The sequence below is a fragment of the Macaca mulatta genome, chromosome 19, assembly GCF_049350105.2.
Source record: "Macaca mulatta isolate MMU2019108-1 chromosome 19, T2T-MMU8v2.0, whole genome shotgun sequence".
Lineage (NCBI taxonomy): Eukaryota > Metazoa > Chordata > Mammalia > Primates > Cercopithecidae > Macaca > Macaca mulatta.
In genome coordinates this window covers 51,400,453-51,425,918 of record NC_133424.1, presented here as the reverse complement: position 1 = coordinate 51,425,918, position 25,466 = coordinate 51,400,453, and the positions used below count along the sequence as shown (strand labels likewise).

At 47.8% G+C, this 25,466-nt stretch overlaps 1 protein-coding gene, 1 long non-coding RNA gene and 1 other non-coding gene across 27 annotated transcripts in view; all 3 read left to right on the top strand.

Moving 5' to 3' along the window:
- Positions 1-24,384, top strand: part of C19H19orf47 (chromosome 19 C19orf47 homolog) — a 50,863-nt gene extending 26,479 nt beyond the window's left edge. For 14 of the 25 annotated variants that reach the window (XM_077982866.1, XM_015123979.3, XM_028840193.2 and 11 more), the window contains one exon: positions 1,222-2,531. In XM_077982866.1, the coding sequence (XP_077838992.1) occupies positions 1,222-1,716 (495 nt within the window). In that variant the 3' untranslated portion in view covers positions 1,717-2,531. Of the gene's footprint in view, positions 1-1,221; positions 2,532-23,345 lie in introns of those variants that run through there. The other 11 variants (XM_077982868.1, XM_077982867.1, XM_028840192.2 and 8 more) reach the window with 4 other exon arrangements.
- On the top strand, positions 2,449-6,813 carry LOC144337505 (uncharacterized). The gene is made up of 2 exons (XR_013410694.1): positions 2,449-3,837; positions 5,961-6,813. It is a non-coding gene; the product is annotated as an uncharacterized LOC144337505 (long non-coding RNA).
- On the top strand, positions 24,245-24,347 carry LOC114674235 (U6 spliceosomal RNA). The gene has a single exon (XR_003725252.2). It is a non-coding gene; the product is annotated as a U6 spliceosomal RNA (small nuclear RNA).
- Positions 24,385-25,466: the final 1,082 nt, after the last annotated feature.

Genomic DNA, 25,466 nt, shown 5'->3' with positions numbered 1-25,466 from the left:
CGGTCTCGCACAGCTACCATGGACCCCAGCCCCCTGTCCCCACAGCAGCAGTGTGTGCGGCCCACAGGACAGGGCCTGTCCCCCAACTGGAAGGCCTGCGGAGGCTTTTCACTGTGCCCATGATGCAGCCTGCACTTCCTGCCACGGCCTGCAGTTCCACAGGCCCCAGGCATGGTGTGTAGTTCAGAGTACACCCTGAAGCCCACAGGGGCCTGACTGCGTGGCTTTGGCCATGTCACTTAGGTCCTTTGTACTTCAGCCTCCTCATCTGTATAGACCCACCTCCAAGGACGGCTGCAGGGTTAAGATCATCCCTGCATGGCACTGGGCTGTGCGGTGCCTGTTGGTGAACTATTGCAGAGCTCCCCAGCTGTGTTTCCTGTCCTGCTCCACAGGGTGCAGCAACTCTGGCTTGCTCACTTCCAAGAATCTTACCATGAGGAGAATGGGAACACTCGGGATCATGTGGCTGGAAGTTCCAGCCCTATGAAGAGCTGGGCACATAGTGAGTGCTCCATACATAGGATTATGCTTCCTGCCTTCAGGGCAAAGCATATGCTCTTTTTTTTGCTAATTCATCTTGGAGGGCCTGGCTTCAAAGTTGGTGCCTCAGGGAAAGTTCCTCTGGACTGATGAGGAGCCACCCCTGTCTTCTGCCCTCCAGCTCTCCTTCTCCATCTAGAAGGCGTTACTGTTGTTCTTGCAGAATTATTTGTGTCATTTCTGATGCCAAGCCTGTCTTCCCCACTGGATTGTGAGCCCCATGAGGGCAGAGCTGAGGCTGTCTTGGTCATCACTGTGTCCCTAGCACTGCCGGCCTAGGACCAGCTACAATATAGAGTTGGGACTCAAAATATCTGTGGAGTGAATGACCAGATTAATCTCTCCACTCCACTCATGCCCACCTACTGACCTTGCAAATGACCTTCCCTTTGTGCGGCATTCCCTTCCTCTTCCCTCTTTATTAGACCCACTTCCAGCTCAGATGTGCCCTCTCTCAGGGAGCCCTCCCTGAACTTCTAGGAAGGTCAGGTACTTCCTCTGGGCTCCTCCAGTCCCCTGGACTCCCCACTTCGTGGCTCTCGCCACTATCTGGGGTGTCAGTGATGGGTGTTTCTCCCAACTGTGAGTCCCAGGAGGCCAGGCACAGAGGAAGCAGCTCTCCATGAATGTGTGTTGAGTGACTCAGTGACTCATTCATCCTGTCTCTGACCTCCGCAGCCCACAGGAGTCTTCAGCCGCCTGGGGGCCACCCCAGAAACGGACGAGGATCTGGCTTGGGACAGCGACAATGACAGCAGCAGCTCTGTCTTGCAGTATGCCGGGGTCCTGAAGAAGCTAGGACGGGGCCCAGCCAAGGCCAGTCCCCAGCCAGCACTGACTGTCAAAGCCAAGGCCACGAGCTCAGCGACAACGGCCGCTGCCCCGACACTGCGGCGCCTGGCGCTTTCCTCACGGTCCGGGCTCGAGAGGAAGCCGGAGTCCTTGTCTAAAGTCAGCATCATCAAGAGACTGGGCGCAGCTACCCTTGTGCCCGAGGCCCAGGACAGCCAGGTCACCAGCACCAAGAGTAAGTCCTCAGCTGAAGTCAAGGTCACCATTAAGAGGACTCTGGTGGGGCCCCGGGGGAGCAGCTCCAGCGAGGGCCTTGGTGCCCAGATGGACCACGCAGGCACTGTGAGCGTGTTCAAAAGACTGGGCCGCAGGACCTTCTAGCCCACGTGTGGGCGGGGTGCAGGCAGCAGAGCCCGTGGGCATCTGCCCTGGCCGCCCCAGGCTCCTGGCTTCATCACGCCTCCCACCAGCTCCTGGATGACACAGCTTGTCTCCCTCGGGCTCTAGAGCTAGGCCCGAGCATTCGGGGGATCACCCCATTTCTCCTAGCCTGGGATGGTCGTCGCAGCTGGCCTGGCCCGCTCCAGGACTCCCCTTCTCTCATGTCCTCTTTGCTTTCTTCTCTGGCTGTGGCCTTGGCAGAACCCACTTTTCTACCTCTCCCAAGTGCCAGGGGGCCTCTTCCTCTCCTATATTCCCCTTCCTCCCCCGAGCACGGTCTGCTGCCTCAGACCCCAGCTTATCAGCCCTCCCTGTCCCCCTCAACTGAGTGGGTGTCACCTGGAGGGCCTCCCTTCCCCCACTCCCCACTGACCTCCCTCACTCCTCTGCGCCTCTGCTGTGACTTCTCTCTCTCCCTGTCTTCACTCTGTTCATTTCTCTTCTGTTTTCTGTCCCCGTGGCAAGGCCCGACTGTCCGCTGCGTCCTGCCCGACCCTCCTGTACCTCCGGCCTCCCAGCGGCCCCCTCGTCGGCGGTGGCGTCGAGCCTGTTGAGACTGTTAGCCGCCCTCCACTCCCAGGCCGGAGGGACCTCTCCAGACCCTGGGCTGCGGCTGAGGCGCATCCGTTTTCCTGCCCTGGGCGTCTTTGTCTCTGAAAGTCTATGGCGGGTGGTGGGCAACGGGCACTGAGAAGGGAGGCCAGTGCCTAGAGTGAAGACAGCTGCTGTTTTAATATATTTTTGTGACTTTCAAATCATTTCCCCCCCTCCTTCAGGGTGAGTTGCAGGACTGTTTCACACTATGCGCAGTGTGGGCTGGGGGTGCTGGCAAAGGGTTGGGCTGTGTCTCTAAAGGTCAGGCTTCCTGAACACACGTGGCCCATATCCCTGCTGCAAGCCCTGAGTGGAGGGGAGTAATAGCCACGGTCACCATTCAGTTAGGCTGCCCCCACCCCCAATAAGCCGTAGTGGTTCTTTGTTCACTCTGTCCCCTCCCCCCATGAATTTCACCTGCCTCTGCCACTCTGCCTGTTGGCATCTTTCCAAATGATGGGCTCCATTTGTGAGACCACAAATTTCCACTGGTTCGGTCGCTCACCCCTCCCTGCTGCACAGCGCCCCTGAGCCAGGCCTGTCCTAGGAGCTGGTAGCAGGCAGTGAGCAGGGCCTCTCCAGGGATGGGGTGTAGGTAAAGCGGTGGTGCTGGCCAAGGAATCCGAGGAGTGGGAGAAAGTGGCCAGGGCCACTTCAGGGGTTGGGGACAGGAAGGCCTTTCAGAAGAGGTGACATGGAGGCTGAGCTGGGAATGTGGCTTCGTGAAGTTCAGGAGGAGAGCTTTCAGGCAGACGGACAGCCAGGAGCAGAGGTGCTGAGGTGGGAAAACGAACAGGAAGAAGGCTGATGGCTGTGAGTGAGGGCGGGTCCTACGTCCAGCACGAGGCAGAGGTGGGTGGGCAGGAGCTAGGTGGCTGGGGACGTCGTGACCAAGGAGGAGGAATGTGCACAGTGACCCAGGAGTGCTGGATCGGGAGGATTTGGAGCTGGGGTGTGCTGAGCTGAGTTTCGTTTAGGATCATCGCTCTGGCTTCTGCGAGGAGAAGGAACGGCTGGGAGGGCTGGGGCGGTTGCCACTGCAGCAGTCCGGGCAGGAAGCCAGAGCGGCTGCGCGAGGGCGTGGCAGTGGGAGCAGGGAGGAGGGCTGCTTGGGCTGCTTAGGGTGTGCTTTGGAGGAAGAGCTGTGGGATGTGCTGATGTGTTGGAAGTTGGGGCCAGAGAAGATGAGAATCACAGGGCCCGCCTAGATATTAGACCTGAGCATCTGGGGGAACAGCTGTTAACAGAGAAGGGGAGACAGGAGGAAGGAGCAGGTCAAGGAGGAGGGAGCTGTGTTCTGACCACATTGTGCCTTTTAATTAAGGTCCACGCTGGGGCTCAGGGGGACACCTGGACTGGGGGTTCATGGCTGCTGACAGTGTGCAGGGTACAGCTGGAATCAAAGCCAAGGGCCTTGGTTGGACGTAGTGGCTCATGCTTGTCATCCCAGGACTTTGGGAGGCCAAGGTGGGTGGATCACGAGGTCAGGAGTTCGAGACCAGCCTGGCCAAGATGGTGAAACCCCGTCTCTACTAAAAATACAAAAATTAACCAGGTGTGGTGGCAGATGCCTGTAATCCCAGCTGCTCAGGAGGCTGAGGCAGGAGAATCGCTTGAACCCGGGAGGCAGAGGTTGCAATGAGTTGAGATCGTGCCACTGCACTCTAGTCTAAGCAACAAGAACGAGACTCCATCTTAAAAAAAAAAAAGCCAAGGGCCTGGTAATACCAGCTGGAAAGGGAACAGAGATTGGAGGGGACCCAGGATGGAATCTGGGGCCCTTTCCCTGTTTAGAGAACAGGATCTGACAAAAAGAGACAGCCTAGGAAAGGTCGGGGGTTGGAGGAGAACTAATGAGAGAGCAGGTAAAGATGAGACTAGATCTCATCCGTTTATTTTCGTTGTGGGAAAATATACATCTTGTGAAATTTACCATTTTTACCATTTTATTTTTATTGTTTATTTTTTTGAGATAGAGTTTTGCTGTTGTTGCCTAGGCTAGAGTGCAATGGCGTGATCTTGGCTCACTGAAACCTCCACCTCCTCGGTTCAAGCGATTCACCTGCCTCAGCCTCTCTGGTAGCTGGGATTACAGGCGCCTGCCACCACTCCCAGCTAATTTTCGTATTTTTAGTAGATGGGGTTTCACCATGTTGGCCAGTCTGGTCTCAAACTCCTGACCTCAGGTGATCCACCCGCTTCAGCCTCCCAAAGTGCTGGGATTACAGGCGTGAGCCACCACGCCTGGCCCATTTTAACAATTTTAAACTGTACCGTTCAGTGGCATTAAGTACATTCACACTGTTGTGTACCCATTACCACCATCCATCTCCAGAACTTCTTTCATCTTCCCCAAATCCATTATTTTCAGTTTTTCAGTTATGTCATATTGGAGACCGACTGTGTGTCAGGCAGCGTCCCAGGTACTGGGGATGGGTTGTGAAGGGCCGGACTTCAGGATAAGGGACAGCTGTAGAGAGAGTGATAGACCCCTTTCCCTGTGGGGTCCCAGGCTAGACCCTCCTGAGACAGGCTGAGGCCTGACCTCAAAGGATGGCAAATACTGGCCCTCAGATTCCAGGGGCCACCCCTTCAGGTCACTGCCACCAGGAGGAGCTCACACATGCACACTTTCCCTGCTGAGCTTCAGCTTTCTTTGTTTCCTAATAATTTCCTCTGATTCCACTTCATGCATAATTTTAACAACGGCGCCAGGCGCGGTGGCTCAAGCCTGTAATCCCAGCACTTTGGGAGGCCGAGATGGGCGGATCACGAGGTCAGGAGATCGAGACCATCCTGGCTAACACGGCGAAACCCCGTCTCTACTGAAAAATACAAAAAACTAGCCGGGCGAGGTGGCGGGCGCCTGTAGTCCCAGCTACTCAGGAGGCTGAGGCAGGAGAATGGCGTAAACCCGGGAGGCGGAGCTTGCAGTGAGCTGAGATCCGGCCACTGCACTCCAGCCTGGGCGACAGAGCGAGACTCCTTCTCAAAAAAAAAAAAAAAAAAAAAAAATTTAACAATGGCTGGGGTGAACTGGAAGAGTTCCAGTTGCTCAATTTAAGAGCCATGATAATTTCTCAATGTGTAATAGGAACTGCAATGATATAAAAACATATATAGGTCATTTACCACATAGGGCTTAGCTGTGCCAGGGAGAGTCTCTTATTGTTGTGCTTTACAGAGGCACAGAGAGGGGAGTTAACTGCTGAAGGCCTCACCCAGCCGGCGGGTGGCAGGACTGGATTTGACCCCAGGGAGCAGACTTCAGGATCCATGCCCCTTAATCCCTACCCTGTGCTGCCTTTTGAAATTTTTATTTTATTTTATATTTTATGGAGATGAGGTCTCGCTATGTACCCCATGCTGGTCTCGAACTCCTGGGCTCAAGTGATCCTCTCTCCCTGGCCTCCCAAAGTGCTGGGATTATAGGCATGAGCCACTGCTCCCAGCCACCTGTGCTGCCTTGATTGCAGATTTGAAGCATAGCCCTTTTGGAGAAGGGGCAGGGCAGGGTCTTAAGACAGTGATTTTGGACCTAGAATGGTGGCTCACGCCTGTAATCCTAGCACTTTGGGAGGCTGAGGCAGGCGGATCACTTGGAAGTCAGGAGTTCGGGACCAGCCTGGCCAACATGGCAAAACCCCATCTCTACTAAAAATACAAAAATTAATTGGTGTGTTGGTGTATGCTTGTAACCCCAGCTACTTGGGAGACTGAGACACGAGAATCACTTGAACCCGGGAGGCAGAGGTTGCAGTGAGCAGAGATCACACCACTGCACTCCAGCCTGGGCAACAGAGTGAGACTGTCTCAAAAAAAAAAGACAGTGGATTTGGACTTTCTAGAGTTGTCCATGTGTAGAGTCCGCACCAACCCTATTGGCTTGTCCTAGAAAGCGTTTGCAGCTCAGATGATGCAGGCCTTGAGAGCCACATCCTTGTCCACCTCCCATCTGCTCCGGAGTCACAGTGGCCCACCCGTTATACATTTGACTTGGCAGTTCTCCCACGCTCGCCCCAACAGCTGTGACCCACAGGGGTAGATTTTTTTCCCCCCGACTCTATTAAGCACTTTTTACTTTTAGTTTTTTAGGGACAGGGTCTTTCTGTGGTGCTCAGGCTGGTCTCAAACTCCTGGTCTGAAGTGATTCTCCCATCTCAGCCTCCAAAGTGTTGGGATTACAGGTATGAGCCACCATGCCCTGTCTGTTAGGCATTTTTGAGCATAAATAATACATTCACAGCCACGTTTGGTGGCTCATGCGTGTATTCCCAGCTACTTGTAAGGCTGAGGTGGAAGGATCCCTTGAGCCCGGGAGGTTGAGGCTGCAGTGAGCTGTGATTGCATCCCTGCACGCCACCTGGGCAACAGAGCAAGACTCTGTCTCAGGGAAAAAAAAAAAAAAAGTAAGAATACATTCACATGGTTCAAAATGCAAAAGATACAAAAGTCTCTACAGTGAAAAGTATCTTCCCACCTCTCCTAGCCCCCTAGACCCTTCCTCAGAGGCTACCAATGTTACCAATTTCTTGTGTAATCTTTCCAGTGAAGTACACACACACATACACACACACAAACACACAACAGAACAGCATGTAGGACCCGTGTACAAGCATACATGTGTCTTAGCAGTCTAATTTATTTAACCAGTTCCTGTTTGAAGGAAATTTAGGTTGTTTCCAACCTCGTGCTATTACAAGTAGTCCTAGAACGAACAACTTTCCTTACACATGGGATCAATTCAGGGGGAATTTGAAGAACATATTATTACATTACATTATTTAAGTGCAAATACTGATAATGAGTCCATTGCAGATCTGAACTAGCCTCTCCTCCAAGATGATTGGCGTCCTTCAGGTGATTTATTTACACAGTGACCACCCCATTTCATAAAGGAAGTTGGACTCTTCCAGTTGGAGACTGCTGGGTCAGGGGATGCTGAGAGCTAACGTTGACTACCACCTGTGTGCCAGGAAGTGCTAAATCAACGCTTGGCCAAGTTGTTGGACTTGTTGAATCCTGAGGCAACACCGTGAAAGGCAGGATCTTCCTATTCTTGTCCCATAAACAGATGAGGAAGGCCGGGCGCAGTGGCTCACACCTGTAATCCCAGCACTTTGGGAGGCCGAGGCAGGTGGATCACCTGAGGTCTGGAGTTCGAGACCAGCCTGACCAACATGGAGAAACCCCGTCTCTACTAAAAATACAAAATTAGCTGGGCCTGGTGGCACATGCCTATAGTCCCAGCTACTAGGGAGGCTGAGGCAGGAGAATTGCTTGAACCTGGGAGGCGGAGGTTGCGGTGAGCCGAGATCGTGCCATTGCACTCCAGCCTGGGCAACAAGAGTGAAACTCCGCCCCAAAAACAAAAAAAACAAAAAAAAAAAACCACAGATGAGGAAATGGTGGTGCAGCGAGCCCAGGGCTCATGCTGAATTGCAGAACCAGACCTGCAGCAGCCCAGCAGAGTGATTCTGTGTGAATGGTCGTCCTGAGACAAGGCCACCTCTGGACACATCCCTTCCTCTGGTAGCCCACATCAGTGGATACTAAAGCCAGATGCAAACTAGCAGTACCTGTGGCAGGTGGCCAAGGCCCGGGCCAGCCCCAGTACCCCTTTCTCCAGTGCCCAAGCCCCTGCTGCTGAGATGAGCCAAGAGTTGAGCTGCAGCCATCTCCACTCCTCCTTTGGGCATCTGACCTAACTTAGTTTGGTAAGTGCTACAACTATAGACCCCACTTTGAAGGCCTGTCGGGGTCCTGGAGCAGAGGAGACATTTCTCTGCAAAATCAGGGCTAAATCTATCTCTCTCTCTCTTTTTTTTTTTTTTGTAATAGACTTTATTTTTAGAACAGCTTTATTTATTCATTTATAGACAGGGTCTTGCCCTGTCACCCAGACTGGAGTGCAGTGGTATGATCCCAGCTCACTATAGCCTCCACCTACCAGGCTCAAGTGATCCTCTTGCCTCAGCCTCCTCAGTAGCTGGGGCTACAGGCACACGCCACCATGCTCAGCTAATTTTTTTAATTTAACTTTTTTGAGATGGAGTCTCACTTTCTCGCCCAGGCTGGAGTGCAGTGGGGTGATCTCAGCTCACTGCAACCTCTGCGTCCCGGGTTCAAGCGATTCTCCTGCCTCAGCCTCTTGAGTACCTGGGATTACAGGCACATGCCACCACGCCTAGCTAATTTTTTAATTTTTAGTAGAAATGGGGTTTCACCGTGTTAACCAGGCTGGTCTCGAACTCCTGACCTCAGGTGATTCGCTCACCTCGGCCTCCCAAAGTACTGGGCTTACAGGTGTGAGCCACCGTGCCCGGCCAATTGTTTTTCTTTTTTTTACCTGTAGAGATGAGGTCTCACTATATTGCCCCAGCTGGTCTCAATATTCCTGAGCTCAAGCGATGTACTCACCTGAGCCTCCCAAAATGTTGGGATTACAGGCATGAGGCACCGCACCTGGCCTTAGAGTAGTTTTAGAGTTGCAGAAAGAATTGAGAAGATAATGCAAAGAGCTGCCGTATACCCCACACTCAGTTACTCCTGAGTGGTACATTTGTCACAGATTAATGAAACTATATCGATCCATTAGTATTAATTAAAGTCTATAGTTTATTCAGGTTGCCTTAGTTTTACCTAATGTTTTTTTTTTTTTTTTTTTTTTTTGAGACGGAGTCTCGCTCTGTCGCCCAGGCTGGAGTGCAGTGGCCAGATCTCAGCTCACTGCAAGCTCCGCCTCCCGGGTTCATGCCATTCTCCTGCCTCAGCCTCCCAAGTAGCTGGGACTACAGGCGCCCGCCACCTCGCCTGGCTAGTTTTTTGTACTTTTTAGTAGAGACGGGGTTTCACCGTATTAACCAGGATGGTCTCGATCTCCTGACCTCGTGATCCGCCCGTCTCGGCCTCCCAAAGTGCTGGGATTACAGGCTTGAGCCACCGCGCCCGGCCATACCTAAGGTATTTTACTGTTCCAGGATCTCATATAACATTATGTTGTCAAATTTGATAACATTCTAGCTCCAGACACTTATATCGACAAATAAGGAGTTGTCATGTCTCCTTAGGTTCCCCCTGGCTGGGGCAGTTGCTCAGACTTTCCTTGGTTTTGATGCCTACTTTGATAGTTTTGACAAGTTCTGGTCAGACATAGGATGCCCCTCAGCTGGGATTTGTCTGATACTTTTCTCATGATTACAATGGAGTTATGTGTTTTCTGGAGGAAGACCTCAAAGGGGAAGTGTCGTTTCATCACATATTGGGGTATACACTCTTCACATGATTCACCACTGTTTTTGTTCACCTTGATCACCTGTTTGTCAAGTTTCTCCATTTTGTAAAGCTACTCTTCTTTCTCCCTTTACACCTTGTGCTCTTTGGAAGGAATTCACTGCACAGCCCGCATGTGAGGAGTTGGGTGGTTTATGCTCCACCTCCTTGGGGGCAAGGAATTTACATAAATTACTTGAAATTCTTCTGCAAAGGAAATGTGTCTCTTCTCCTCATCTAGTAACTTATTCAGTCATTTATTTTTATGAGTTTGGCCTCAGGGATATTTACTTTGTACTTGAGGTTATCGTCCAATGTTACTTTCTTTGTTTTGTCACTCACATTAGTCTGACTTTGGCCATGGGGAGCTCTTTCACTTGGTTCCAGAGCCCCTTTGACTTGTTATACCCCCATTGTTTTTGTTTTTGTGTTTGAGACAGAGTTTCACTCTAGTTACCCAGGCTGGAGTGCAATGGAGCGATCTCGGCTCACCACAACCTCCGCTTCCTGGGTTCAAGTGATTCCCCTGCCTTAGCCTCCCGAGTAGCTGGAATTACACGTGCATGCAACCAAGCCTGGCTAATTTTTGTATTTTCAGTAGAGATGGGGTTTCATCATATTGTTCAGGCTAGTCTTGAACTCCTGACCTCAGTTGTTCTGCCTGCTTCGGCCTCCCAAAGTGCTGAGATTACAGGCGTGAACCACCGCACCCGGCCTTGTTTTTGCTTTTACTGTGTCCTTACTTTCAGGCTCTGGAGATGCTGCAGGCTCATCTTGTATATTCCCTGCCCCAGTCCTGGAGGCAACCATTTTTCCAAGGAGCCTGGTCCTTTTAATTGCAGAACAGTGGTGGAAACCAAGATCTAGGCATGCGATGTGTTTGTTTGCTACTGGAGCCTCCCTTCTTTTTTTTAATACTTTTTTTTTTTTTTTTTTTTTTGAGACGGAGTCTCGCTCTGTCGCCCAGGCTGGAGTGCAGTGGCCGGATCTCAGCTCACTGCAAGCTCCGCCTCCCGGGTTCACGCCATTCTCCTGCCTCAGCCTCCCGAGTAGCTGGGACTACAGGCGCCCACCACCTCGCCCGGCTAGTTTTTGTATTTTTTTAGTAGAGACGGGGTTTCACCGTGTTAGCCAGGATGGTCTCGATCTCCCGACCTCGTGATCCGCCCGTCTCGGCCTCCCAAAGTGCTGGGATTACAGGCTTGAGCCACCGCGCCCGGCCTTTTTTTTTTTTTTTTTTTTTTTTTTTTGAGACAGTATTACTCTGTTGCCCAGGCTGGAGTGCAGTGTTGTAATCTCGGCTCACTGCAGCCTCCGCCTCCTAGGTTTAAGTCATTCTCGTGCCTCAGCCTCCCAAGTAGCTGGGATTATAGAGACAGGGTCTTGCTCTGTCACCGAGGCCAGATTGCAGAGGCACAATCATAGCTTACTGTAGCCTTGAACTCTTGGGCTCAAATGATCCTCCTGCCTCTTGCCTGTAATTGTAGGAATTACAGGCATGAGCCATCATACCCAGTGACAACTCCATTTTAGAAAATGAAGCCTTAATATGGAACCTCAATGTGTAAATCATCCTTAAAAAGGAAAAGTGGGCTGGGCATGGTGGCTCATGCCTGTAATCCCAACACTTGGGGAGGCCCAGGCAGGCAGATCTCTTCAGCTCAGGAGTTCCAGACCTGGGCAACATGGTGAAACTCCATCTCTACAAAAAATTTAAAAATTAGCTAGGCATGGTGGCACACGGCTATAGTCCCAGCTGCTTCGGTGGCTGAGGCGGGAGGATCACTTGAGCGCAACAGGTAAGAAGCTGCAGTGAGCTATGATCATGTCACTGCACTCTCACCTGGGTGACAGAGTGAGACCCTGACTCGAAAAAATTAAAAATAAAAAAAGCAACTTATTACTATAGGTTTAAGCACTTATTTTGGATTAGTTCATGCAAACAGTACCAAATTCCAGTCCTTAAAAGGTTATGAAATAAGACCATTGTGCACCTAGTTGACTGGCAAAAACCTTAAGTCTCAAGTGTTAGGGAAGATGTGGAGTAATGGGAGGATATACTTTGCTGATGGAATGTAAGTTGGTACCCGCCATCTTGGAAAATAGTTTGTTAGATTGTGGTAAAAGTTGAAGATGACACACTTTCCAACCCAGCCATTACTCTCCTAGCAATATACCCTGGAGAAACTTCCACGTACACACAAAAAGACGTGTATGAGAATGTTCATAGAAGTGCTGTTTGTAATAGCATAAACGTGGAAACAAATATCCAGCAACTGGAGAATGGGCAGATTGTGGCCTAGTTGTTCCAGTTACCTAATGCATCATTAATCACCCCAAAACTTCGTGGCTTAAATTAACAATCATTTTATTATCTCTTACAGTCTCAGGGGTTGACTGGACTCAATTAGGCTGTTATCACTTGGGGGCGCTCATGTGATTTTTGTAAGATGTTGCTGAGGTTGGTGTCCTCTTAAAACTTCCTCAGATACCTAGTGGTTAACCAGTACTGGCACTTATCTGGGGCCCAGCTTGGGCTGCCAGCCAGAATGCCTACACATGACTTCTCCCTGTGGCCTGTGCTTCCTTACAACATGGCAGCTGGGTTTCAAGAAGGAGCTTCTCAAGAGCCAGAGGAAACTGTGTGGCCTTTTCTAACCTAGCATTGGAAGCCACAGGGCTTCATATCTGCCACAGTCGCTGGCTCACCAGATTCAGGAGGAGGCATGATAGATCCCATTTTTCAATAAGAGGAAGTCAACATCTCCTTGTAAGAAGAGCATGTGGGATGAGAACGTGCATTGTGGTCATCTTGGAAAATAAGACACTAATGTTGGATGCATTATGTTTTACGTATTGGATGTGGGATAGTGTACATCAGTGAAAATGAACTAATGCTGCACATATCAATATGAATAAACCTAAACACAGTGAAAAAAGCAAATTGGGCCGGGCATGGTGGCTCATGCCTGTACTCCTTGCACTTTGGGAGGCCAAAGCAGGTGGATCACTTGAGGTCAGGAGTTCCAGACTAGCCTGGCCAACATGGTGAAACCCCATCTCTACTAAAAATACAAAAACTTAGCCAGGCATGATGGTATAGGCCTGTAGTCCCAGCTGCTCAGGAGGCTGAGGCAGGAGAGTTGCTTGAGCCCGGGCGGCAGACATTGCAGTGAGCCAGGATCATGCCACTGGACTCCAGCCTGGGTGACCCAGCAAGACTCCACATCTCCCTTCATCGTATCATGTGAGGGACTCTGCCACCTGAAGGATGTGTGAGCCTGTGAAAGAGCAAGGTGTGGGGTGAGACAGTGGGGCGTCTTGTGTTTATTTTTATTTATTATTATTTTTTGAGACAGGATCTTGCTCTGTCGCCCAGGCTAGACTGCAGTGCTGCAATCTCAACTCACTGCACTCTCCGCCTCTCGGGCTCAAGTGATCCTCCCATCTCAGCCTCCTGAGTGTCTGGGACTACAGCTGTGTGCCACCATGCTTGGCTAATTTTTGCAGTTTTTTGTAGAGAAGGAGTCTGCTATGTTGCCCAGGCTAGTCTTGAACTCCTGGACTCAAGCAGTCCACTCACCTCGGCCTCCCAAAGTGCTGGGATTATAGGTGTGAGCCACTGCGTCTGGCGTAATGGTTTTTAAAGCTGAGCGGTGGGCACATGGTGTTCATTGTGTTATTTTTTATGTGTTTTTGGGCATCTCATTTTAAAAATAAGAATTCTGCTTCTACTCTGGGTCCCTCAGTGATCCAGTTCCCCTCTCCAGAGGCAGTCAGTATTACTCGTGTTTTATGAGTTCTTCCAGAAATATGTTGTATATTTACAAACATAATTGTATTTTCTTACTCAGATGGTTACATATCTAATAGTTTTACACTTTTCTTTTTTCACTTCATATACCTTGGAGATTGTTTTATATTAGTACATAAAGAGCTTTTAGAAAAACAGCTCTATTGAGATATAATTCATGTGTCAGACAATTCACCCATTTAAAGTGGACAATTCACTGGGCACGGTGGCTAACGCGTTTAATCCCAGCACTTTTGGAAGGCCGAGGTGGGCGGATCACCTCAGGTCAGGAGTTCGAGACCACCTTGGCCAACATGGTGAAACTCTGTCTCTACTAAAAATACAAAAATTAGTGGGGTGTGGTGGCACATGCCTGTGATCCCAGGTACTTGGGAGGCTGAGGCACGAGAATCGCTTGAACCTGAGATCGCGCCACTGCACTCCAGCCCAGGCTGGGCTTGAACTCCTGTGCTCAAGTGATCCTCCTGCCTCAGCATCCCAGAGTGCTGGGATTATACACGTGAGGCACTGTGCCTGGCCTGTATTCCTTTTTTTTTTTTTTTTTTGAGACGGAGTCTCGCTCTGTCACCAGGCATGTATCAGAGTTTCATTCCTTTATTGGCTAAATAATATTCCATTGTATGGAGATATTACACTTGTTTATCCATGACTGGATGGACATTTGGGTTGTTTATACTTTGGGGCTATTGTGAATCATGCTGCTATCAACATTCATGTACAAGTATTCTGTATAGACATATGTTTTCAAATCTCTTGGGTATATGCCCTAGGAGTAGAATTGTTGGGTCATATGATAATTCTATTTTCAACCATCTGAAGAACTGCCAGACTGTTTTCCATCAGCTGTATCATCTTTCATTTCCACCAGCAGTATATGAGGGTCCCATTTTCTCCACATCCTCACCAACATTTAACTAGTATCTGACTTTCTGATTATAGTTGTCCTAGTGGGTGTTAAATGGCATCTTACTGTGGTGTTGACTTGCATTTCCTGATAGCTAATGATGTTAAGCATATTTTATTTAGTGTCCTTATTGGAAAAAGCTCCCTTTGAAAATAACTGCATATTTTGTTGCATATTCTTTTTTTTTTTTTTTTTTTTTTTTTTGAGATAAGGTCGCTCTGCCACCGAGGAGCAAGTACTCTGTAAAATGTTGGTGAGGAAAGGCAACTTCAAGGGACAACTTTCCTATGATGAATTTAGGTTTAAGTGATCTGAGCCCCTGTCTCAATTTAACACTCAAATGATGCAAAAATCTGTCCTGAATTATGCAAGGTTTAACCAAAATAAAAGAGAGAAATAGGCCAGGCACTGTGGCTCACGTCTGCAATCCCAGAACTTTGGGAGGCTGAGGCCAGCAGATCACCTGAGGTCAGAAGTTCGAAACTGGCCTGACCAACATGGAAACATGGAGAAACCCCATCTCTACTAAAAATACAAAAATTAGCCAGGCGTGGTGGCGCATGCCTGTAAACCCAACTGCTCAGGAGGCTAAGACAGGAGAATCGCTTGAACGTGGGAGTTGGAGGTTGTAGTGAGTTGAGACCGAGCCACTGTACTCCAGCCTGGGCGACAGAGCGAGACTCTGTCTGGAAAAAAAAAAAAAAGGGTCTGCTGATTATGTGACTGAACCTACTAGCCATTATCACTAGAGGAGAGATCAGAATATTCTTCAAACAAACCTGATCATTCTCAATATCCACTTGTATTTGTTTGTTTGAAACATGGTCTCACTCTGGAGTGCGGTGGCATGATCACAGCTTACTGCAGCCTTGACCTCCTGGGTGGGCTCAGGTGATCCTCTTGCTTCAACCTCCCAAGTAGCTGGGACTACAGGCACATGCCTGGCTAATTTTTAAATTTTTTGTAGAGACAGGATGTGGCCATGTTGCCCAGGCTGGTCTCAAACTCCTGGGCCTGAACAATCTGCCTGCCTTGACCTCCCAAAGTGATGGGATTATAGGCGTGAGCCGCTGTGCCTTTGTTGTGTATTCTTGTTATAAAATGTTCTATTCTGGGTGTGGTGGCTCACGCCTGTAATCCCAGCACTTTGGGAGGCGGAGGTGGGCGGATCACGTGAGGTCAGCAGTTTGAGACCAGCCTGGCCAACATGGCGAAAACTTGTCTCTACTAAAAACACAAAAATTCGCCAGGTGTAGTGGCATACGTCTGTAGTCCCAGCTGTTTGGAAGGCTGAGGCATGAGAATTGCTTGAACCTGGGAAGCGGAGGTTGTAGTGAGCCAAGGTCATGCCACTGCACTTCAACCTGGATGACAGAGTGAGATTCTGTCAAAAAAAAAAGTTATGTTCTATTCCTACATGGCTATATAATGATGTATTTAACCAGTCTTATAATTATGGGCCCTTAAGTGTTTTCCAAGACCTTTTCTATCACAAATGGTCCCTCTTGTATATACCATATTTTGCTCATCTGTGAACATATCCATAGGGTAAATACCTAGGACTAAAATTGCAGGGTTACAGGGAATGTCTGTATGTTTTATAAGTTTGAATTTGTAACATTTGTGTATTTAAAAGCGGATATTGAGGCTAGCCACGGTGGCTCACGCCTGTAATCCCAGCCCTCTGGGAAGCTGAGGTGGGTGGATCCCTTGAGCCCAGGAGTTTGCAACCAGCCAGGGCAACATGATGAAACCCTTCTCTACAAAAAATACAAGAAATTAGCCAGGCATGGTAGTGCACACCTGTAGTCCCAGCTACTCAGGAAGCTGAGGTGGGAGGATTGACTGAGCCCAGGAGTTTGAGGCTGCAGTGAACCCTGATCGCGCCACTGAACTTCAGCCTGGGAGACAGAAGAGACCCTGTTTTATTTATATGCCTGTTTCAAACAAATAACAAATAAATAAATAAAAGTGGGTATTGAGAATAATAATCAGGTTTGTTTAAAGAACATTCTGATTTCTCCTCCAGTGATAATGGCTGGTAGGTTCAGCCACATGGTCAGCAGCCACTTTATGTCTCCCTTTTATTTTGGTTAAACTACATAATTCAGGACTGAGTTTTGAATCAGTTTCAGTGTCAGGTTGAGGCAGGGGGCTCAGAGCACTTAAATTCAGATGGGTGCGGTGGCTTACGCCTATAATCCTAGCACTTTGGGAGGCTGAGGTGGGTGGATCAACTGAGGTCAGGAGTTCGAGACCAGCCTGGCCAACATGGCAAAACCCCGTCTCTACTAAAAATACAAAAATTACCCGGGTGTGGTGGTGCATGCCTGTATTCCCAGCTACTTGGGAGGCTATGGCAGGAGAATCACTTGAACCCGGGAACTGGAGGTTGCAGAGCTGAGATTGCGTCACTACACTCCAGCCTGGGTGACAGAGCAAGACTCCATCTCAAAACAAAAACACCTAAATTCATCATAGCAAAGTTGTCCTTTAAAGTTGCCTTTCTGGGGCTGGGTGCCGTGGCTCACACCTGTAATCCCAGCACTTTGGGAGGCTGAGGTGGGCAGATCACAAGGTCGAGAGTTCGAGACCAGCCTGGTCAATATGACGAAACCCTGTCTCTACTAAAAATACAGAAATTAGCCCGGCGTGGTGGCAGGTGCCTGTAATCCCAGCTACTTGGGAGGCTGAGGCAGGAGAATCGCTTGAACCTGGGCGGCGGAGGTTGCAGTAAACCAAGATTGCACCACCGCACTCCAGCATGGGTGACAGAGCAAGATTCCATCTCAAAAAAAAAAGTTGACTTTCTGGCTGGGCACGGTGGCTCACACATGTAATCCCAGCACGTTGGGAGGCCGAGGCAGGCAGATCACAAGGTCAGGAGAGTGAGACCATCCTGGCTATCATGGTGAAACCCCCATCTCTACTAAAAATACAAAACATTAGCCGGGCGTGGTGGCAGGCACCTTTAATCCCAGCTACTCTGGAGGCTGAGGCAGGAGAATTGCTTGAACCTGGGAGGCAGAGGTTGCTGTGAGCCGAGATCGCGCCACTGCACTCCAGCCTGGCGACAGAGCGAGACTCCGTCTCAAAATAAATAAATAAAATAAATAAATAAAGTTGCCTTTCCTCCCTCCGGACATTTTACGGAGTACTTTGTCCTAAATTATCAGTAGAGCATATCCTGGCAATCCTTAGACCTTCTTGATTGTGTGTTATTATGAAGAGCTTGATCTTACAGCTCTGTGATCCACAATTTACTCAACCTCTCTTCTGTTTCCTCTTCACTGAGAGTAATAATTAGCTGGGCGTGGTCGTGGGTGACTAATCCCAGCTACGGGGCCTGCGGCGGGGGTGGGGGGGCGGGGCTGAGGCAGAAGAATTGCTTGAACCTGGGAGGTGGAGGTTGCAGTGAGCCTAAATCGCATCACTGCACTCCAGCCAGGGTGATAGAGCGAGACACTGTCTCAAAAAAAAAAAAAAAAAAAAAACCAAGATGAGAGTAATAATAGCACCTATCCCATGGAATGGTTGTGGGGATTAAATGAGTCAATTAGTGTGAAAGGCTTAAAACAGTACCTGGCATACAGTGTTGATACTAATTTTATCTCCGAAATTTCCTGTAATCCCAGTGCTTTGGGACAGAGGCAGGTGGATTGTTTGAGCTCAGGTAGTTCAATACCACCCTGGGCAACATGGCAAAACCCTGTCTCTACAAAAAATACAAAACTTAGCCAGATAGGTAAATCAAGAAATTTAACATGGACATGATACTTTTATCTAATGCACAATTCACATTCCAATTTCATCAATTGTCCCAATAACGTTCCTTATTGCTGTTTTTTCTTCTGGCTTGGAATCCAATTCAGGATCACACGTTGCGTTTATTTATTTATCTTTTCCGAGACACCCAGGTAACTTAACATGTTGCATTTAGGTGTCGTGTAAGAGCTTCCTTTTAGACAGTGAATGTTAAAATAGAATGGTTCCCCAAATTGCTCTAGGAGGACTTGATGCCTGCAAGACACAGCTGGGTTTCTGCACGGATGGCCAGTTCATGTGGCGCCATCTTGTGGCAAGTGTGAATAGAGTTTATAAATCCACTGGGCAGCTGTGAAAATTTTCTCCTCTTGATGACCTAAAAAAAGATCAGGTGGTGGTAATATTATTTCAGTTTTTCCTAATAACGTGAGAGGATTTTGCTATTTCAAATCTACCTTTGTTTTTTGAGACAGAGTCTGACTGTCTCGCCCAGGCTAGAGTACAGTGGCACGATCTTGGCTCACTGCAACCTCTGCCTCCCAGGTTCAAGTGATTCTCCTCCCTCAGCCTCCTGATTAGCTGGGATTACCGGTGCACACCACTACGCCCAGCTAATTTTTGTGTTTTTAGTAGAGATGGGGTTTCGCCACTTTGGCCAGGCGGGTCTCGAACTCCTGACCTCAGGTGATCTGCTCTCCTCGGCCTCCCAAAGTGCTGGGATTACAGGCGTGAACCACTGCGCCTGGCCTAATTTTTTGTATTTTTAGTAGCAGGCTGGTCTCGAACTCCTGGCCTCAAGTGATACGCCTGCCTCAGCTTTCCAAAGTGCTGGGATAACAGGCATGAGCCACTGTGCCTGGCCAACTTGGTAAATAGACAAGTTCAGACCTGGAATGAAAATCAGTCTATTACAGAGATTTAACCTTCCTAATCAAAACCACATTTGGTAAACAAATATTTTTTGATCCCCAAGTCCCAACTATGTGCCTGGTGTAGGGGAGCAAAAAATGGCTTCCTTCTACCCTTCTAGGTTCTTTGGGCTACATATTAAATTGACATAGGGCAGATTAACAGGAGAAAAAACTCACTTTAATTATGTAAGTATGCACAGGAGCCCCACAATATATGAGATGCAAAGAAGGGCCAGATGATTGAAGCTCATATAGCATACTGAGCTACAGAAAAGAAGAGGAGCTTGCAGCTTCTGGGAGGTAGTGGTGACCTAAATTATGGGAGGGTGCAGGGAGGAAATCTATGGTGAATAAAAGTTGTCTTGTTAAGCAGATTATAAGTCTCTTAGTTAAGAAAAGTTGTCCCAGAAGAGTAGATCTGGGCGTGGTGCCAACCTCCAGTCTCATCTCCTGTGATCTGAGCCCATCTTCCCTGATTGAGAAGATTCCTGGGGAGGGGGATTCATGACATTGGAGTTCCTTTTGGAGGATCCATGTTTAGGCAGATAAGGGAAGGTCAGAGAAAGTCCTCTCTGCCCTTGCTGCTCCCTAGGTTCCCTCTGTTTGAAGTAATCAGTGTATCAAAGGGGCATATTTTGGGATGGCATTTCTCGAACTTCTTCATTTCTCCTATCTGAAACTTCTCTAGAAGTTCCACATACTAAAAGTTGAGTTGGTGGTGGATGAGGGAAAAATCAGATTAGTGTTTGAATAGTTTGAGACCTGGGACTAGGTCAGTCCAATTAATCAGTTCTGTCTCATTCCAGGAGGTGGTGTGGTAGAGGGGGTCCCATCATGGTCAGGCCTCTGTGTGGCACAAGCAAACAGGTATTTAATAAGAGGAAGCAAAAGAATAAGGTTAATGTTTGGAGCAGTCTGTAAACTAGTTTCTGAGCTTGGAGGGCAGCCAATTGAGATGATTTCTAGATGTTGGGCTCAAAGCATCTTCAGTTGGAATAGGGGCAGGCAGTGACAATTTGACACAGATTTTCCTGGTTGCAATTTGCATCAGGGGTTCCAGTGAACTTTTTATTACTATTTTTTAGACAGAGTCTCGCTCTGTTGCCCAGGCTGGAGTCAGTGGCACAATCTCAGCTCACTGCAACCTCCACCTCTTTGGTTCAAGCAATTCTCCTGCCTCAATCTCCTGAGTAGCTGGGACTACAGGCATGCACCACCACACCTGGCTAATTTTTTTGTATTTTGTATTTCTATTTTTATTTATTTATTTTCAGATGGAGTCTTGCTCTGTCGCCCAGGTTGGAGTGCAGTGGCACAATCTCGGCTCACTGCAAGCTCTGCCTCCCGAGTTCACGCCATTCTCTTGCCTCAGCCTCCCGAGTAGCTGGGACTACAGGCGCCTGCCACCACGCCTGACTAATTTTTTGTATTTTTAGTAGAGATGGGGTTTCACCGTGTTAGCCAGGATGGTCGCGATCTCCTGACCTCGTGATCCGCCTGCCTCAGCCTCCCAAAGTGCTGGGATTACAGGTGTGAGCCACTGCACCTGGCCTTTTTTGTTTTTTTAGATGGAGTTTTGCTCTTGTTGCCCAGGCTGGAGTGCAGTGGCACAATCTTGGCTCACTGCAGCCTCCGCCTCCTGGATTCAAGCAATTCTCCTACCTTAGCCTCCCAAGTAGCTGGGATTACGGTGCCCGCCACCCCGCCCATCTAATTTTTGTATGAGGTTTCACCATGTTGCCCAGGCTGGTCTCGAACTCCTGACCTCAGGTGGTCTTCCCACCCCGGCTTCCCAAAATGCTGGGATTACAGGTGTGAGCCCAGTGAACTTTCTGATTAGTTTTGTATATCGGTAGGTATGAAGGTGGTCTATACCTAAGTGTTTGTGGGTGATTTATCTGAAGTTTCTATCAAGTCTTCTAGTTTTAGCTTGCAGGGCTTCAGGAAAGGAAGTCTTAATTTCAGTAACTCCAAGTCAGAAGGGAGAAAAACTGGAAATGTTAGTTTGGAGAGTCATAGCCAGACATTTGAGGAAACTGGAAGAATTCAGGATCCACTCAAGTTTCCAGGTAAATAAACCCTCCAAAACAATGAACTAGAATCTAATAATGGATACACTATAGTTTTCTTCTGAAACATAATTTTTCTCTGTACAGTAACCCCCATTTCTGCCAAACACAATCACAATGAGATCAATTTGTTGCCAGGAGTGGTGGCTCATGCCTGTAATCCCAGCACTTTGGGAGCCGAGGCAGGAGCAGATTGCTTTAGTCCAGGAGACCAGCCTGGGCAATGTGGCAAAACCCCATCTCTACAAAAAATACAAAAAAATCAGACGTGGTGGCACACGAAATACAAAAAAATTAGACGTGTTGGCGCATGCCGGTAGTCCTGACTACTCAGGAGGCTGACCTCAGAAGGATCATCTGAGCCTGGGAGGTGGAGGCTGCAGTGAACTGTGCTCCTACCACTGTACTCCAGCCTGGGTGATAGAGCAGAAGACCCTGTTTCAAGAAAAAAAAAGATCAATTTGTTGCAAAATAAGGTTGGTCTCTTATTAAACTTGGCCTGATTATTTAAGAGCAGTAAGAATAATGATTGATTGTAAAGGTTCTTTTCTTTTTTTCTTTTTCTTTTTTTTTTGGACACAGAGCCTTGCTCTGTCGCCTAGGCTGGAGTGCAGTGGTGCATTCTTGGCTCACTGCAACCTCTGCCTCCTGAGTTCAAGCGATTCTCCTGCCTCAGCCTCCTGAGTAGCTGGGATTACAGGGGCCCACTACCATGCCCGGCTAATGTTTTGTATTTTTAGTAGAGACGGGGTTTCTCCATGTTGACCAGGCTGTTTTCCAACTCCTGACCTCAAGTGATCCCCCTGCCTTGGCCTTCCAAAGTGCTGGGATTACAGGCATGAGCCACTGCGCCTGGCCCAGATTGGACCTTTTTTTTGCTTTTTCTCCTAGACAGAGTCTTGCTCTGTCACCCAGGCTGGAGTGTAGTGGAGTGATCTTGGCTCACTGCAACCTCCGCCTCCCAGGTTCAAGTGATTCTCCTGCCTCAGCCTCCCGAGTAGCTGGGACTACAGGCGTGCGCCACCATGCCCGGGTAATTTTTGTATTTTTAGTAGAGATGGGGTTTCTCTGTGTTGGCCAGGCAAAGCCTCTCAGGCCAGGCGCGGTGGGTTATGCCTGCAATCCCAGCACTTTGGAAGGCGGGCGGATCACGAGGTCAGGAGTTCGAAACCAGCCAGACCAACATGGCAAAACCCCGTCTCTACGAAAAATACAAACATTAGCCGGGCATGGTGGTGGGTGCCTGTAATCCCAGCTACTTGGGAGGCTGAGGCAGGGAGAATTGCTTGAACCTGGGAGGTGGAGGTTGCAGTGAGCCGAGATTGCGCCACTGTGCTCCAGCCTGGGCGACAAAGTGAGACTCTGTCTCAAAAATAAATAAATAAATAATAAAAGCCTGTCAAGGTTATGGAGCCAGGGACTTGCCATCAAACTATGCCTATGGCACTGTAATACTGTAGGTATTAAAAAAAAGTTACAATCCATCAGCTCAGTCCCATGTAATTCTTATTGTTCTTGATGTTGAGTTAGCAGGGTTTTTTTTTTTTTTCTGAGACAGAGTCTCACTGTTACCCAGGCTAGAGTGCCTCAGCTCAGTGTAACCTCCACCTCCCGGGTTCAAGTGATTCTTGTGCCTCAGCCTCTGGAGTAGCTGGGATTACAGGTGTGCACCACCACACCCAACTAATTTTTTTTTTTTTTTTTTTTGTATTTTTAGTAGAGACAGGGTTTCTCTATGTTGGCCAAGCTGGTCTCAAACTCCTGGCCTCAAATGATCTGCTTGTCTGGGCCTCCCAAAGTACTGGTATTACAGGCGTGAGCCACCGCACCTAGCCAAGCCAGCAGTTTTCTGAGTCCAGTTTTTCCACTACAATTCTGGAAATTCTTACCCAGTCCAGTGTTATAATCTTAAGTTTATCAGGACCTTCTATTCCAGACTACTTGTCAGAGTCATCTTGAAGCAATTTGGGGCAATAGCTGATTGCAAATGCTTTTAGAGAAGTAACAAAACACTATCGATGAGCAAGACAGAATGGCCATGGTTTAAAAATCTGATGAGAGTTCATTATGACCAGCAATTGACAAGGAAACCTGGTTATTTCTGTGGCATATATCATGTTAACATAGTAACAAAAGTATGACATAACATTAGATTTCTAGGAATCTCGTAATTTTTAGAACATTCATATCAGTAACATATCCAGAAATATAACTTTTTTTTTTTTTCTTTTTTTTTTGAGATGGTGTCTAGCTGTGTTTGCCCAGGCTGGAGTGCATGGCGCGATCTCGGCTCACTGCAACCCCCGCCTCCCAGGTTCAAGGGATTCTCCTGCCTCAGCCTCCCAAGTAGCTGGGATTACAGGTGCCCGCCACCACGCCCAGCTAATTTTTGTATTTTTAGTAGAGATGGAGTTTCACCGTGTTGGCTAGGCTGGTCTCGAACTCCTGACTTCATGATCCATCCGCCTCGCCCTCCCAAAGTGCTGGGATTACAAGCGTGAGCCATCGTGCCTGGCCATAAACTTATTTTAAAAAAAAATGGTTTTTTATCACCCTTATCACCTCCTACCCTGGGTTCATAAATATAACTTAACATTTAGTATCAGTTGTTATTTGACAATGTTTCCCATTTAATTTAACATTTCAAATAAGCCTAATTAGTCTAATGTCTCTCTCTTTTTTGAGATGGAGTTTCGCTCTGTCACCCAGGCTGGGATGCAATGGTGTGATCTCGGCTCTCTGCAATCTCCACCCCCTGGGTTCAAGCGATTCTCCTGCCTCAGCCTCCCGAGTAGCTGGGATTATAGGCTCCCGCCACCATGCCTGACTAATTTTTTTTTGTATTTTTAGTGGAGACGGGGTTTCGCCATGTTGGCCAGGCTGGTCTTCAACTCCTGGCTTCATGATCCACCTGCCTCGGCCTCCCAAAGTGCTGGGATTACAGGCATGAGCCATGGGATTACTGGCTAATGTCTCTCTTTTTCAAGTTGAGAAACACATCTTTTGCGCTTTCCAGGGGCTCAACTGGCAAATTCCAAAGTTAATTCAAGGTCAAAAGACTGAATTTAGAATTTGATTTTAGTTTGTAAAAAATGTTTGTAAAAAATGTAAAAAAAGTCTTAAAACACTTGATTACTGCTTGCTTTGGCAGCACATATACTAAAGTTGGAATGATACAGAGAAGATTAGCATGGCCCCTGTGCAAGGATAACTCGCAAATTCATTAGCCCTTCCATATTTTTTGAAATTAAGAAAAGAAAAGAAAAAAGGAAAACATTCGATTAAATAGGATCTCAGGTAACTATTAATTTAGGTCACTAATAATTAGTCTGGTTACCAGAGTAATTATTGAATGATATAGTGATCTGAGATCCTATTTAATCAACTGTTCATTTTATAATCATTTAATATTTTATTTAAATATTTAATGAGCATTTAATATTTTATTTAAACATTTAATGAGCATTTAATATTTATTAATATTCATTTCATAATCACCAGGGTAATTACTAAAAGGCTTCAAAGGCAAATAGAGAAAGTTACATAGTTGTAAAATATATATATATTAGCTCTCTTTTTTTTTTTTTTTGGAGACAGAGTCTCGCTCTGTTGCCCAGCCTGGAGTGCAGTGGCATGATCTCGGTTCACTACAAGCTCTGCCTCATGGGTTCATGCCATTCTCCTGCCTCAGCCTCCCGAGTATCTGGGACTACAGGCGCCCGCCACCACGCCCAGCTAATTTTTTTTGTATTTTTAGTAGAGACGGGGTTTCACCATGTTAGCCAGGATGGTCTTGATCTCCTGACTTTGTGATCCGCCTGCCTCGGCCTCCCAAAGTGCTGGGATTACAGGCGTGAGCCACTGCCCCCAGCTATATTAGCTCTCTTAATAGAGAGGATTTAATTTTCTTGGAAAGTGATTGAAGGCCTGATAAAAGACAACATGAAACACAGAAAATTATTTTGATAAGACAGGTTTTTTAAGGCAGATTACTTAAAAGGTGAAGAAAGAAAATCACTCTTTCTTGTCAATACGACAAGAAAATCTTACATTTTAAAATATAATACCAAATTCTAGTTTTGCATCAGTGGACCCTTGATATTAAGGGTCATTTTTAAGACATAATAAATTCACTCAATTTTGGTCAGTTTGACCACAAAAGATTCTCTCTTTCCAACTTTTATATGCGTTCAGTTTTACCTATATCTTTTCTTCCTTCATTCATTCTGCAACACCTTCTAAACTTGACAAAGTCATTTTTCCTCAACAAATGCCCCCCACATCTTCATACCTCATAACATCTTACTTTCCTTGTACACTTTGCATACAGAATCACTTATAGTAGTTTTAATTATATATTA